Consider the following 16,388-nt stretch of genomic DNA (forward strand, 5'->3'; position numbering starts at 1 on the left):
TTTCAGCTGGTTTTCCCTTTGTCCATCACGGATGAAAAGAAGAAATACCTGATAAGTTCAATAGAAAACAACCATGGAATAACAATACAAAATACAAGATTTCTCTAATGAGCTGATCTCTACAAGCTGCAGCAGCAATGACAAGTTTACTTTTGATTTGCTCATTGAGAAAGAAACAAATCGAGACACTTCATGAACTATCTCAATTCTCTTGCTGGACAAGTTGACTGACAGTATTATCATGCAGATTCGATCTGAGGGGTGATTAGAAAGAATCAAGTGTAAAAAAAATAATATAAACAGTTTAAACATGTTATTAATTGGAACGATACTGATTGTATCTTCTTGCCATGAAAACCTACTTGTATTATACATTTGCTCAAAACCCTGCATGATAAGTATTAAATGTGACAGCATCTAAGCGCTCCAAGAGTCTATATATTCCACACACTAAAACACAAATCCCAACCAACATTACCACGTTTTCGGTTTACAAAGGCACTTTGATACGAAGACATACTTTAAACACAGAGTGCACTGCAAGTCACAGCAATAGTATTAATATTACTAATATTTGCAGAAGATAAACACAAGATCCATAAATTTGTTTATTAAAAAGTAATACAAAGGCAAAGATGCCGCAATATATATTATATTAGATATATAAGAGAACTCAGGTAAGATTAAATGTAAAGGCAGAAAATGCAGCAGTTAGAAATACATTATGAAGACAATCCGCTTAAGATCAGAGAGAAACCATGTTAAGGGAAACCACATGAGAATTATTATTTTCAGTTAAGGCATTTTGATGCAAATTAAATACACATCCTCACTGCTGATTCAGGATTTCTTCCTCAAATTACTTCAGCGTTTAATGTTGGTGGTCAAAAACAGTTTTCTGTGCTTTTATGCCACCAGTTGTTGCGCTGGTTTTAGAAACAAGAAATGTAAACTTAAGCGTAGTTCTAGCAGGAAGATCTGGGAGTTCATTCTATCAGGCATCTCATTCAATCACAATACAGACTCCACTTTATAAGCCCCTTCTGGCAGGATCTGACGGTTCAAGCAAGTATCTGAGTGCTGAACCATAGAACGGGGCTTACGCCAAATGATATAAGTTTGTCTACGTTCGTATTAATCACAATAATCTTTTAGAGTCTTTTCTGATAGAACTGTCCACTTAAGGCTAATTCACACTGCCCTTACAAACGGCAACATTAGATGATTGTTGGGTTATTTTATATCAGTGTGTTCACCCTGTTGGCACTTGTTGGCATTGGCATTTGTCGGGTCTTGGAATGTTTGAGCAGTGTGGTATGGTTTTCGGACAAGAAAGGTCTGATTGGGTCGGGTTTATTAGAAATAGTTGATAACCATATAAATATATTGCTGACATTTCTGGCCCTAATAGACAGCCCTAATAGACTAAGAAGATTATTGAATGTCTCTTGTTGTTTGAAGCAAACATTGTTCTTTCATACTAATTATAACCTCCATTCTTATCAGAGCTTACAAGACTGCATGAGACACTACAGCAATATTGCTGAGACAGGGTTACTATGGGTGAGTTAAAGTTCATATTCCAAAACCATCATTTAAAATGTCAGAAGAAAGAATTTATTTTTCACAGATTAAAAAAAAAATAAAAAAATACTGTTTTATGACTGATGCAATTCATTCCAATTTTCAGAATAACATACGGGACAGGCATGGATATGGACAGCTGGTTTCTCTGCATACCAAACTCCTCTGCACTAAAATGGAATTCCACACTAAGGTACATTTCAAAGTCTGTGATTTATTTTCAAATTTGACAAAGTCATTATCTTATATACTATATAAATGTGTGCAAGTATACCTCAGTTAACTTTACAGTTAAGATCTGTACTTTATTTATTTATAAAGATGCACTCAGTATTTTTCCTCATCAAAAAAGTGTTACTCCTAAAGAAACACTCACATTAAATGAAGAATAGTCTCATATCAGTGGCCTAATAAGAGCTGTTTCATTTTGCATGGAGTGGGACGCTTAATGTTGAGACCACATAACCAGCCAAATACTGCTAAATTTATTTCAGTAATCTCCACATTTTTGGACACTTCTCTTTGTGGAATAGCACATTTCTATCTGTATCTGAAACTGGAAAGCATCCACGACGCTACATGCCAGTTTGAAGTCCAAGATGACTAAAATATCATCCAGTCCAACATAAACAACAAATTAATGAGTGCACCTTTAAATGATATTGCTGAGATAAAACATCATAATTCATTACAGTTCTCACGTGGGATAACTTACTGTGAATTCATAGTCATTGTTCTTTATAGCATGCAGTACACTACAGTAGAGTTTGGCGGTATGACCAAAATCTTATCACTTTATGAGTAGTATTATATTATTTTTTTTTTGAAAATTCAACAAAAATGGTTTATAAAAGGTCATGACATGAGGAATCAAATTTTCCTTGATCTTTTGACATATAAGAGGTTATTGTACTATAAAAACATACAGTAAGTTTCAGAACTGAAAACATTTAGCATTTATTTAAACCAAGCTGCAAAAACGGCTCGTTTGGAATTCGTGGAACATGTGATATCACTGTGACAGGCCTAAGGTCAGTCTTAAGGAAAAATGAGGAAGCGGGAACCAGCTCCTCTCTTTCCTCTACTGTGGCTATGGCTGCTCCTTTATCTGCCTCCAGCTCTTGCTGTAACACAAAACAGCTGTCAGAGATAATTTCCCACAGGTGAAATCCTTATCCTTACCGCTCTCATCTCCCGAACTCGCTCTCCATTCACAAACCAGCGCTCGACCATGCCCCCACCACCACAGTTACAAGGATCAAATTAATCTGCAAATGCGATGCCTATTTTACGTCATTGCACCCTTGGCCCCACCCACTGGTGCACAGTCAGTCATTCACACAGGTGAAGAGGAGAGATTCATCCAAAGTGGAATTACACAGGACACTTTTATGTGCCTGTCTGGATTTAAATGTTTTTCTACATAAACATGCACAGACAGACATCTTTGACTGCTTGATACATGTCTTTGATACACGTTTTGGTGCTTATTCATTTTCTTCCGATTGAGTTTCAAAAATTGCTGTTCTTTTGAAGTTTTATGTCAAATCAAGCGTTTCAGACAGAGGGCCAGAGACAGGGTGCAAAATTATCATACTGTATATTACTAAATTATGACTGTTTTGGTGCAAAAAAAAACGTTACTAACATTATCAGTGGACCTCAGGAAAGATAATAAAACTATAAAAAAGACCCCTTTAAATAATGTGCTAATGCCTAGTTTTGGATAATCCAGTAAATCAAATATAGCCTACTGTGCAAATGAAATGTACTGTACTTCTCATTTGGTTTTCTTTTTTTTTATTTGGAACTTGATGGATGCAAACCCCAAAAGATACATACAGAGGTGCATACTAAAAATATTAAATGTCTCACTAATGTAAACTAGTTAAATTCTGTTTCCCTTTGTTCTCTTTGCAGCATTCTGAAATACCAGCCAGTCTAGAGGCCTCAGATGATGTCCTGGAGCGCACAGCAGGAACAGACATCAATAATGTGTATGTTAAATTTCATTCACTCTGTATTTATAACTTGTGTATACAGTGCATTCAGAAAGTATTCAGACCCCTTCATTTTTTCACATTTTGTATGTTGCAGCCTTATGCTAAAATGCTTTAAAAAAAAAAAGATTTCACATCAATCTACACTCATACCCCTTAATAACAAAGCAAAAACCAGATTTTTGATAACTTTGCAAATGTATTGAAAAGAAAAAACTAAAATATCACATAGACATAAGTTATGACCCTTAACTTAGTACTCAGTTGAAGCACCATTGGCAGCGATTACAGCCTCAAGTCTTTTTGGGTATGATTCAACAAGCTTTGCACACCTGGATTTGGGGATTTTCTGCCATTCTTCTCTGCAGATCCTCTCAAGCTCTGTCAGGTTGGATGGGGACTGTCGATGGACTGCCATTTTCAGGTCTCTCCAGAGATGTTCGATTGGGTTCAAGTCCGGGCTCTGGCTTGGCCACTCAAGGACATTCAAATTGTTGTCCCTAAGCCACTCTTGCGCTGTCTTGGCTGTTCTTAGGGTCATTGTCCTGTTGGAAGGTTAACCTTTGGCCCAGTCTGAGGTCCTGAGTGGTTTTCATTAAGGATATCTCTGTATTTGGCTGCATTTAGCTTTCCTTCATCCCTGACCAGTCCCCCAGTCCCTGCCGCTGAAAACACCCCCACAACATGATGCTACAGCATAATGGTGGTGACCACGCTTCACCGTTGGGATGGTATTGCGCGAGTGATGAACGGTGCCTGGTTTCCTCCAGACATGACGCTTGGAACTGAGGCCAAACAGTTAAATTTTCGTTTCATCTAACCAGAGAATTTAGTTTCTCACAGTCTGAGAGTCCTTTAGGTGCTTTTTTATACGTCTTGCACTGAGGAGAGGCTTCTGTCTGGCCACTCTGACATTAAGCCTAGATCGGTGGAGTGTTGCAGTGATGGTTGTCCTTCTGCAAGTTTCTCCCATCTCCACACATGATCTCTGGAGCTCAACCAGAGAGACAATTGGGTTCTTGGTCACCTCTCTTACAAGGCCCCTCTCCTCCGATTGCTCAGTTTAGCCAGGCGGCCAGCTCTAGGAAGAGTCCTGTTGTTCCAAACTTCTTCCATTTAAGAATTATGGAGGCCACTGTGCTCTTGGGAACCTTCAATGCAGCCAAAACACTTTTGTAGCCTTCCCCAGATATGTGCCTTGTCACAATCCTATCTCTGAACTCTGCATGCAGTTCCTTTGACCTCATGGCTTGGTTTTTGCTCTGATATGCATTTTCAGCTGTGAGACCTTATATAGACAGGTGTGTGCCTTTCCAAATCATATCCAATCAATTGAATTTGCCTTAGGTTTCCAATCAAAGTGTAGAAACATCTCAAAGATGATCCAGAGAAATGGGATGCACCTGAGCTAAATTTCAATTGTCATAGCAAAGGGTCTGAATACTTATGTCAATGTGATATTTCAGTTTTTGCTTTTTAATACATTTGAAAAGTTATCAAAAATCTGGTTTTTGCTTTGTCATTATGAGGTATGGAGTGTAGATTGATGTGAAAAAAAAATAGTTTGAAAAAAATGAAGGGGTCTGAATACTTTATGAATGCACTGTATATCTCAGCAGAAATGGCTTTTAGGACATTCAATGGGTTAGTTCACCCATAGTTCATAATTCTACTCACTTTCATCTCATTCCAAACCCATATGACATTCTCTTGTCTGTGGAAGACAAATGGAGAAGTTTGGTAGAATATCCTTGTGCTCTATTCTATAAAGTGAATGTGGACAAAGATACCATATGTCTTTAAGTTTTGAGCTCAGAAAATTTCAGACAAAGTAGTGGTTTGCTTTATTTCATGTTGAGATCAGCCTCTACAGAATAAGCTTTGGACTTGTCAGTTAATTCTTCTGTTTTAGGGACCACACTGATTAAATTACAGAAACTGATGACGTTCATTTGATTTTCACTTTGTTTTAAGTGGTGGGGGTGGGGTGACATCACAAAGGTAAAGTTTTCACCTCTAGTACAAGGAGTACCAGGTTCTAATCCACCCTAATATAACTTTTTAATTTGATGAACGAAGATTATATCTGTACATCAGTGGATGTTTATATTGAGCGTGGACACATGTTTGTAATTTGCTTTGCAATTTAACTGGAAAGGAGCGCGAGCTGCGCAGCAGTGAAGTGAAACCTCCACTGCGTCCGAAACCACGTACTGTCACAGTATGTACTGTATTTGATGAAGGACGCACTTCTCGTCGGTAAAACAGTATGTTCTTTAGGTTCTTTTTGAATGGATGTCTATGGAGGACATGCTTCAGTGTGCTGAATGAACTGCTTTTGAAACAGTTCATCACTTAATGAACGGACCACATGTCCGCTAATCTTCAACATGTTTTACAATAAACAATCCTTTTGAAGTGAACTATGTGTGGAGTTTACTTCGATAGAGTTGCTGTTTTATAAGAGAAGTCACAGATGATGTTGCGACAGGTAGGTGTCAGTTTACAGCTCTCCCCATTTATTTTTATGGTATCCGCAAATGGTGACTTACTGTCGTAACAAGCTAGTTACCATTACACTCTCTCTTATGGTAAAGGTTTTGTCTTTTAACCTCTGGTTTGCAGTGAGGCTACTGAGAACAGCCGATCAAAATGGATTATGTGTGAGAGCACAGAAAGTATTTTTCACCAACTGTTGACGGTGTGATTCTACACCATCCCTTTACTACGCGAAAATGCTAGTGAGGTGTTTTTCCATCACTGTAAATGTTAGTTTTTCCAACACCCACGGAGGAAAATTGGACCTGGCAGATCACATTCAGACAGAGTTGACACACTGCACTTTTTTTTTTGAGACAGGCGTTCAATTGTTATACGGTGTAATTCTGCTTGTTAATCATTTACAGCTCGTAACAGTGACAGCTTGTATTATTTCACAAGTTCATAACATTAAAGGAAATTACATTTGTACTTTTTTAAATGTGTTTTTAATAACATTTGTAATGGCCTAAATGTGATTTAAAATAGTTGTAAATGGAATATAAAATAAAACGTACACTTTCAAATGTATATGTGTGTGTATGTGTGTATGTATAAATATAGTGGCACCTCTTCCCCCGTCCCGGTATAACACTCAAAAAAATTTGCTCACCTTAAAAATAACGCGATGGGTGAATGACATGAGAGGATGATCAGGGGTGTCTTACAGAGATATATTTAATGACTTTGTGTTGTCTTTTGGAATTTCATGAGCACAGAGGCATATTAGTACGTCCACAATGTGAAGGTATATATTGTGTATTTATGAAGTACTGTTGTTTTAAAATCTCCCCACTCTGCTTACAGATGTTATGACATCCAACAACACTTTACGTCACTTTGTGCACGATGACGTCACTTTGTGCATGCTGCAAACCCTCGCAAACAAGCGGCTGCATCAAGTATTTTGGGACGTGTCCATTGGTGTGAAAGAAATCCGCTCAACAACCCTCTCAACGCTAGAGCTGCCTCGAGTTTGTGTATTGGCTATCATTGTTTCTCGCTAGAAATGGAATCAAAAGTGGAATATTTTTTCTTCAAACATTTATCCACAAACTGGCTATAATTTGCCTCTTCGGTTGCCATTTTCTTAAGTTAAACCGCTGTGGATCCACACGCATAGGATTGTGGGATTTGATAGCCAGCGAAGGATAAATCTTTCCTGCTTTCAAAAATCGATCAGATGAAGGTTTCTCAGTAGACAGGATGTGATGAGAACATTGGATTCAATGTGCCTGGGTCCCTTCCTACCTCCATTTACAGCCTCCGGAGGCAGTATTTTCCTGGTTTCGGATGCAGCCTTTGTCTCAAGTTTAAGAAGGACTGGTTGGCTGGATGGTGCTGGGGTCATGTAGAATTTTGCCTCTCAGTTACTGGGAGGTGTAGAGGTTTAGTTTGTAAGGTACTGTAACCACTCACATGTCCCATTGTTAATGTTGCCTTGCATCACAGGACACCTAACACTGAGAACTGAATTGCTAGATGCCTTTAGAACGAAATTATTTTCAAGTACTACCAGTCAAAAGCTTGGACACACTAAACTGAATTTGTTACTAATATTATGGTCTTAAAAACCTTTTGATCTCAAGGATTATGTTCAAATGTCTAAAAGTTGTTTTGCTGACAAATATAAATTGTGCCTATGAATGGATTTCTTTACAAAACTTTTGGTGGCTAGCATACATGGGAATTCCTTCAGTACTGTTCACAAAGCATCCCAGGATGCACCTCATGAAGGTTTTGGGAATGCAGTGTGCAGAGCTGTAATCTAGGCAAATGGTGGCTACTTGGAATGTGCCCAAAGCTGAACTTATTCGGAAAGGCACAAATGACTTAATAACGAATTAAAAGTGTAAACTTTATAAGTGAAAATGTGCACAGTGTGATTTTAAGTTCAAAACGCTTGGCCGCATTGCAGACTCTGATTATTGTGCACGTCTAAGAAATCTGATCTTGTCAAGAAGAGTAACACTGACAAAGATACACCCTTACGAAAATTGAGAGTTCAAGGCAAATTCGTTGCAAACTTGTCGTAAATTCGTCACTGATAATGTTTACATGCAAATGAGCTTTGCTGCAAACTTGCGGCAAATTGTAAATTGTTGCCAAAGGTTTGCCCAGAGGTTCAGCGCTGCAAACATCTGGCAAACATTTGCAGCGAATCAAAAGCTCATTTGCATGTGAAAATAATGCAAGTTTGTGGCTAGTTTAGATTTTTTCTAAGTATATACAGTATTTTCCACTTTTTGAAATATCTGTGTTAATGTTTGAAATCTTTAGAGTGAGAAATACGATAACATGTATCTCACTCACTCCTTAAGCAGGTAGCACGCAGTGTATGTGAGGGGTGTAGTTTCTGACCAATAAAAGCGATTTCTTTCTAACAAAGTGAATGCGCATCACCTGCACAGAACAAGCACGCACTGTTGTGTAGGGCTGTCATTGCAATGATTTTGCTGGTGATAAAAAAATTAAGCAATATTGTGAATATCACAGTGATTTTAATGATCTTTTTGTTTGGCTACTTGATTTCTTAATAAGCACATCATTAGACTAATTTCATGATCATTCAGGGCCAGACAATTAATCAAAATAACATCAAACCACAAAAAGCTGAGATTAAATTAAACTAATGGCCTACATGGTTTGTGTGCGCTTCAGAGTAAACATACATGTAGGTAAATAATGCATTTTATTACTGTATTGTCGCAAAAATTTAAATGATTAAATATTATTCTTTGTTGTGTTTATTCAGTAAAGTACTGTGGAAAACATGCATTCCCCCACATTTTGATAACTAAATTAGCCTAAAAAAAAGTTGCTTTTCGTGGAAAATAATGCGTTACGTTTCTTTTGCGTTACTTTTTCCTCAGTCATATAAATAACTTTATAAAAGCTGTTTTATTCTACATGGAGAGGGTCCACACATGGGGGCTGCCATGTAAGAATCACATGACCAGCGGAATACTACTCGCTTAATCTCAGTAATCGTCCTATTATTTGATACTTTCACACATTGATTAAAGTAATCATGGCTGACTGTGAATACTAAATTTCTACAATGGCATCTGAAACTGAAAACTATTGACTTTAAATTATGCTGCATCCAAGCCACTAGGTGTCAGTGTAAGTCCAAGATGACACAAAGACAAAAGTTATTGGGTGCACCTTTAAGATCCGTAAAGTTGTTTATTGGTAAAGTGATACGAAGGCAAAGATGCTGCAATATATATTTTATTAGAGTATATGAGAACTCATAAGATTAAACACAATGGCAAAAAATGCAGCAATATGGAATACATGAGAGATCAGAAGAGTTTTCTTTGAAAGGGGATGCAATGCTGTATCATATACATTTTAAATAACCCGTATGATAATACATTTTTTTTTTTTTTCAGTTAGTTTCATTTGATTAAAATGATATACACATCCTCACTGCTGGTTCAGGATTTCTTCCTCAGCGTTTAATGTTGGTGGTCAAAATAGCTTTCTGTGCTTTAGCGCCACCAGTTGCACTGGTTTTGGTAACTGCAGTGGCTCCTGACAAGTAGGGCTGCCCCCGAACAAAGATTTTCCTAGTCAACTATTAGGCGTTAGTTTAAGCCATTAGTCCACTAGTCGTCGCACGTTTATGATATTAATATAATTACTTAAATATATATTTTTGGTGGGGGCATCAGAAAATAGTTTGAGTTCCAGGGCTGAGAAAGAATGTTATAAGTAACATTGCTAACACAGTTCTACATTACAGAGAAATACTAAACCGTAATACTGAGCTGCAGCGACACCGGCAAAAGCGGTAATGATTCTGAATGTGTCGGAAAAACCAGCAAGGAGACTGTCTGAACATTTTGTTAATTTATAGAGAGAAATGCACATTAAGGTTGTTCCGACAGACGATGATCTCGGGGATCAACGATGGTCAGAGTGATCGCCAATATTAAGCCTTTGACCATGTCAAGACAATATTTGGCTCGTTTTCCCATGTATTAAATTATTATTATTATTATTATTATTATTATTATTAGGCTATTATTATTATCAAATTAATATCACAAATTATTTGCCCATAGACACACAGACACGCGCTAGAAGTAACACATTTTATTATATTATTAAGAACAGATGACGCATGTAAAAGGTTCTTACTCTTTGTTTCTGGCTTCTGATTTTTTTTTTTTTTTGCAAGAATAGTATCGTTTATGAGAATGCTGCAAATGACCTCAGACATCTCAGCTCAGGAGGTGCTTTGAGTTTAGTTCACTTTATTTTTTCCACAGAGCAGATCATTGTGACCACAGCTCTGCAGCCTATACAGCTGTGATTAAAACATAAAATAACACAAAAACACGTTCACCTCGAACATATTGCAGTGATTATCATCATTTTGATTATTATTTTTACATTTATAATTGTATTTATGTCTTCATTTGTGTAAGTAATTTTCCGCCTGCATGTTTAAAAGGATACTTGCCTGACGGTAAATGGAAAGGAGGTTACTTATATATATATATATATATATATATATATATATATATATATATACATATACACACACCTCTTTAACATTATCTCTACTGATCTACTGAGAAAATCTACGTTTAGCATTAGCCAGCACTTGTAAATTTTATCTGATATCAGACACTCTGGCACCCAAAATGCATTTAACAGTAGTGGCTGGAGTCTCTATTTCCACATTCTTTACAATAGAATCACCAACTATTAGGGCTATTTCAAAATTATTCTCAGTGGGTGCATCAATGAGTGGGGAGAATCGATTGGAAACCCTAACAGGAACGTGAGAGTCGTGTCGATTTTCTGAGCAATTATACCGCCGAGATGTCACCCAATCGCCCTGCTGTAGGGGCCAACAGTTGGAACCAAAGTGTGTGACTTGGTTGTTGTTCTACCCGCATCTACCGTATCTACTGGCTTCTCTTTCTCACTGACCTCCACAAGTGTTCGGATGCGTGTCTCTAGCTCATTAACCTTCTCCGTCAGCCTGACTAATTCCTTACATTTATCACATGTGAATCCCTCACTGCTGATGGAAGAAGCAATAATATAGTATGTGGCATGCAATGGAGGATTAAATAAAATGAGCGGATGCCATGACCTACTGCAATTGTTTGCTGTTGTTGTTGTTATGGTTGTTCTTGAGTGGCAAGGATTTGAGATCAATGTGGTTCCTAATCAGCAGATGTTTGAGATTGATGCAATAATCTGTGTAAAACACAGTGGAGAAAACTAATGCATGCAGTCGAGACGCGAGATATAGGCAAGCGGAAAAAAGCGGAAAAAAGAAAAAGGAAAAAAACAAGAGAAACAGGTGCGTGCAGTATAATACACACAGATGAAACAGTAGAAAAGCGGAAAAGCCTGAAGCACGCGGTCATTAGCACCACTAGCATTGCCAAACAGAACTGCAAAAGTAAACATTGTCCTGGCTCAAACTCACAACATTGGTCTAGCTAGTGCTGCTGTGTCAGACTGGACGGGCCACTCAAAACAAACTGAGCCATTTTTTATGGTGCCAAAGAGACACAGTGTTTATAGATTTTGAGGAACGCACCCTTCGAATGGCCTACAAAAAAGTATTTGCATAATAAGCTGTAAGCTAGCTGACTGTGATAAGCATTTGATTCGATTCTGATTCGCAGTCTCCACAGTTTTCAATCAATCTTGATTGAATATTCAGTTCATTCTTAAGGGATGTTTTGAAAAGCTTGTCTGAGCAGCAACAATATTAACCTTGGGGGTGTGGAGTTTAAAGAAGTATAAATTGTGCTTGTTCTGCATAGCCTCTTAATGCAGTTAAGACGTCAACTTTGAGCAAAAATTTTTTCTTTGCTCTTCTAGGTTCCAGCTCACAGTAGAAGTGTTTGATTACATGGATGTAGAGCTTCGATTAGCAGAAGCAGGTGAGTGTCCTACAGTTTTTATTTTGTACAGTATATACAGTATATACACACACTATATCCACAAAATGTCCATGACCCTTTTGAATACAGTGACATAATGATAAACTAAGCACTAATCAGTGCTTAGTGGTATGTATTGATAATGAAGTTAGGGTTAGGGTTAGTGCCATGCCAGACATGAGGCCTACTGTTGCCTTAAGGGGTATTTACACTGACAGCATTCTTTCCATCCCAATGGCAGGCCCACACAGAACCTGCACATGCAGAACTCTGCATAATGGCAGCCGTTCATAAAACTGTATACATCCCCCACACCTAACTGGTTTCTTTATTAAATATTTTGACCAGGTTGGTAATGCTTTCAGTTACCAAAAGGAGTGTAGTACTCTCTGCTCCATTTTTTGCAATTTGTGTTTAAATATGTTCTACAGAATTCCACCGATTTTGTCCAGAAATCTGTGCAGAATATGTATATATATAAAAAAAGTCTAAGACAAGACAAAAATACTGATGAAGAATTTGTCGTGCCAAAAAAATAAATACAAAATTCTTCATCAGCATTTTTGTCTTGTTTCTTAGTAAAAAATAATTTCCAGAGAAAATAGCTTGAATAGAGTTTTTTTTCTTACCCCATTGGCAAATCTATTAAGCACAAATCCCTGATGGAGGGAACGAGACATTGTGTCGATGTAGTGACACTAGGGGTCACTCTTGGGAGCCTCGAGACACCTCTGGTCTTTGAAAAAAGGCCAATAAAAATTGCAGAGTGGTATTTGCATGCCACTTCCCCAGACATACGAGTATAAAAGGAGCTGGTATGCAACCACTCATTGAGGTTTTATGCTGAGGAGCCGAGACAAGGTCCAGCCATTTCAGCGGGTAGTTCAGCGTTGTGGCAGGAGGGACACAACGTCTCGTTCCCTCCATCAGGGAGCGGAGGTTACGCAAGTAACGTTGTGTCGATGTAGTGACACTAGGGGTCCCTATACAAAACACCGCAACTGGCTGAACTGTGTTACGTGAACTGGCGGTGTGTGACGGGCAGACAACTGTGTGCCTCATAGCCAGCGCACCAGGCCGACACATAACCTCCCCCAACATAGTTAAGAGTGTCTAACGGCCCTTTGGGGACAAGTCGACTACCCAAAAGAATACAGACAGGCTAACTCAGTCGTGGCCTCTTTTCCCCTTCTTTTTTTCCACTCCCTAAAGAAACAAGGGGGATTATCTGACCCAAGGGGAGGACACCGCGGAGACCACACCTCGCCCAAAGAGAGGGGGGGATATTTAAGTGGAAAATACGTCACATGGTCTGGCCATGTGACGTATTATGGTAGATCCTACCCAATGGGGGAGGAGTTACTACAAACATGGAGACTGTGGCAGAGGGGGCTCTGCCCAAGGAAGACGCAGTTTGCCAACAGGGAAACGAATTAGCGGAAGATATACATTGCATGGGGTTGCCTACAGGGAACCGCCACATGCAGAGCACCTACCCCAGAACAGGGCTCTTAGTTAGCATGTGTACTGGGCCGGCAGCAAGTCTCTCCGAATACTCGACTGCCACAGGGCTCGGAGGAAGTCAACCAGAGAACATAGTTTGTGAACACTACTGGGAATTAATGCCGCACATCTTCAGCTCAGAGGAGGTGAAAGGCGCTATGTGCAAGCGATACACCCGGCTGGCTATCCCGGGCTTATCCGCTTGTATTACATGCCACTACGAAACCGGTTCCACCCAGAGGTTGTAGAACCTTGCAAAGGTGTTGGGTGTTGCCCAGCCTGCTGCTCTGCAAATGTCTGTTAGAAAGGCACCCCTGGCCAGGGCCCAGGAGGCTGCTACACCCCTGGTAGAATGGGCTCGTAGCCCTACTGGGGGCGGCACGTCCTGGGCGTGATATGCCATAGCTATGGCGTCAATGAGCCAGTGGGCAATCCTCTGCTTGGAGACAGTGCTTCCTTTCCGCTGTGCACCAAAGCAGACAAAGAGCTGCTCAGAGATCCTAAAGCTCTGCGTGCGATCCAAATAGATGCGTAAAACGCGCACCGGACACAGCAACGACAGGGCTGGGTCTGCCTCCTCCTGGGGCAGTGCTCGCAGGTTCACCACCTGGTCCCTAAAAGGGGTCATGGGAACCTTGGGCACATAGCCCAGTCGGGGTCTCAAGATCACGTGAGAGTTGCCCGGACCGAACTCCAGGCAGGTTTCGCTGACAGAGAACGCTTGCAGGTCTCCTACCCTCTTGATGGAAGTGAGCACAGTCAGGAGGGCAGTCTTCAAGGAGAGTGCCTTAAGCTCAGCTGACTGCAAAGGCTCAAAGGGGGCTCTCTGTAGACCCTGAAGAACTACAGAGAGGTCCCATGAGGGAACGAGACGCGGTCTGGAGGGATTCAGCCTCCTGGCACCTCTCAGGAACCTGATGATCAGGTCGTGCTTCCCTAAGGACTTACCATCCACTGTGTCATGGTGTGCTGCTATAGCAGCAACGTACACCTTCAAGGCTGCCCTTCCAACCTCTCCTGCAGGAAGGAAAGCACCGATCTGACTGCACATCTCTGGGGGTCTTCCTGTCGGTAAGAACACCACTTAGTGAACAGACGCCACTTAAAGACATACAGGCGTCTCGTAGTGTGATCGTGAGTGATCGTGTCTACCACCGCGGGTAGACGGTGGTTGTGATGATGACTGTGCACACCGGGTATGTGACCCAGGGAAGAAGGAAACCGCTCTTTTGCTGAACTGTTGGGTACCGCAGCCACTTGGGCATGCGGCGAAATCAAATGAAAAGGCAACAAAAGATTCTCCACCTGCCCCTCCACCGGGCGACGGAGTGGTCTTACTACCAGCTCCAGTGCAGTGGCTTCCATTGACCCTGGGTCGCCCGTCTCAGGGGCACTTTGACGACCTTCGTGGGTTCTTGGCGGCCAGCCGTGAGATGGGTGGCGTCTGCTTCCTGCGGTGGGCTCCATGCCGGGGCCGGGCCGAAGGGGTGGGCTGCGGCGGAGCCAGTGCAGTCAACGCAGGGGGACGCCCTTGGCGATGAGCAGACGGGGTGTGGGATCTTGAGCCGTGCCGGGGCAGGATATGCCAGATAGTCTCCGTCTGCTGCTTCACCGTCGATAACTGCTGGGCAAAGTCCTTGACGGTGTCGCCGAATAGGCCAGCCTGGGAGATGGGGGCAGCAAGGAACCGTGTCTTGTCGGCCTCACCCATCTCGACCAGGTTGAGCCAAAGGTGGTGATCCTGGACCACTAATGTGGATATCGTCCACCCGAGAGACCTTCGTCGCTCGGAGAGCGAGGTCGGTCGCCGAGCGCAGTTCCTGCATCAGATCTGGGGCAGAACTACCCTTGTGCAGTTCTTTTAGTGCCTTGGCTTGGTGGACCTGCAGGAGAGCCATGGTGTGCAGGGCAGAGGCGGCTTGTCCAGCAGCGCTGTAGGCTTTGGCCGTCAGGGACAACGTGAACCTACAGGGCTTGGACGGGAGCTTTGGGCGTCCGCGCCAGGTTGCGGCGCTCTGCGGGCATAGGTGCACCGCGAGTGCCTTATCCACTGGGGGAATCACCGTATAGCCCCTGGCTGCCCCACCATCGAGGGAAGTGAGGTCGGGGGAACTGAGAAATCGGGACCGGGCAGTAAAAGGTGCCTCCCACAATTTTGTCAGCTCCTCGTGCACTTCCAGGAAGAAAGGCACTAGAGCAGGGCGCGGCTGCTTTGAGCGGTGCCGCGAGCCCAGCAACCAATCATCGAGCCGCGAGAGTTCAGGGGAGAGCGGAGGGTTCCACTCTAGCCCTACACTTGCGGCCGCCCAGGAAAGCATGTCTGTCATCTCTGCATCAGCCTGTGACTGGGCAATCGTCCTCGAAGGGAGTAGCCCAGCTGAGGCTTCTGCATCCGACTGGACAAGCCCACTCTCCGATGCTGCGCTTGAGAGCTCATCAGCTTCGCGGGCTCCGAACAAGAGGTCGAACTCACCGTGAGACGAGCCGGCGGACTCATCCGGAAGCCCGATCGGGGCAGACGAGCGTGCTGGGGAATGGGAGGTCCGTGGGGGGATACCTGGCGGAGGTGGTCCAATCAGGGTCCCCAAATTGCCCCCAGTGCTAGCCGCGCTGGCCTCAAATCCGTAGGTAGAAAGACCGAGGCGGGAAACTGCTGGGCTTTCTTACGAAAGCAAGCCGTGACCGCAACGTTGCCATGGTCATGTTCTCGCAGTGAGAACATGAACCATCCACGAACGCTGCCTCCATGTGGGTCGCGCCCAGACAAGAAAGACAGCGATCGTGACCATCTGAAGTTGAGAGGTAACGACCGCAACCAGGAATAACACACAATCGGAAAGGC

General features: G+C 41.9%; 1 protein-coding gene across 1 annotated transcript in view; it reads left to right on the forward strand.

Annotated features, from left to right (window-relative positions):
- hip1rb (huntingtin interacting protein 1 related b) overlaps positions 1–16,388 on the forward strand; it is a 126,607-nt gene that overhangs the window by 41,151 nt on the left and 69,068 nt on the right. Inside the window, exons 4-7 of the mRNA XM_051672335.1 lie at positions 1,507–1,563; positions 1,691–1,777; positions 3,505–3,581; positions 11,982–12,043. Coding sequence (XP_051528295.1) covers positions 1,507–1,563; positions 1,691–1,777; positions 3,505–3,581; positions 11,982–12,043 — 283 coding nt within the window. The remainder of the gene's footprint in view (positions 1–1,506; positions 1,564–1,690; positions 1,778–3,504; positions 3,582–11,981; positions 12,044–16,388) is intronic.

Source organism: Myxocyprinus asiaticus, chromosome 3 (assembly GCF_019703515.2).
Source record: "Myxocyprinus asiaticus isolate MX2 ecotype Aquarium Trade chromosome 3, UBuf_Myxa_2, whole genome shotgun sequence".
Lineage (NCBI taxonomy): Eukaryota > Metazoa > Chordata > Actinopteri > Cypriniformes > Catostomidae > Myxocyprinus > Myxocyprinus asiaticus.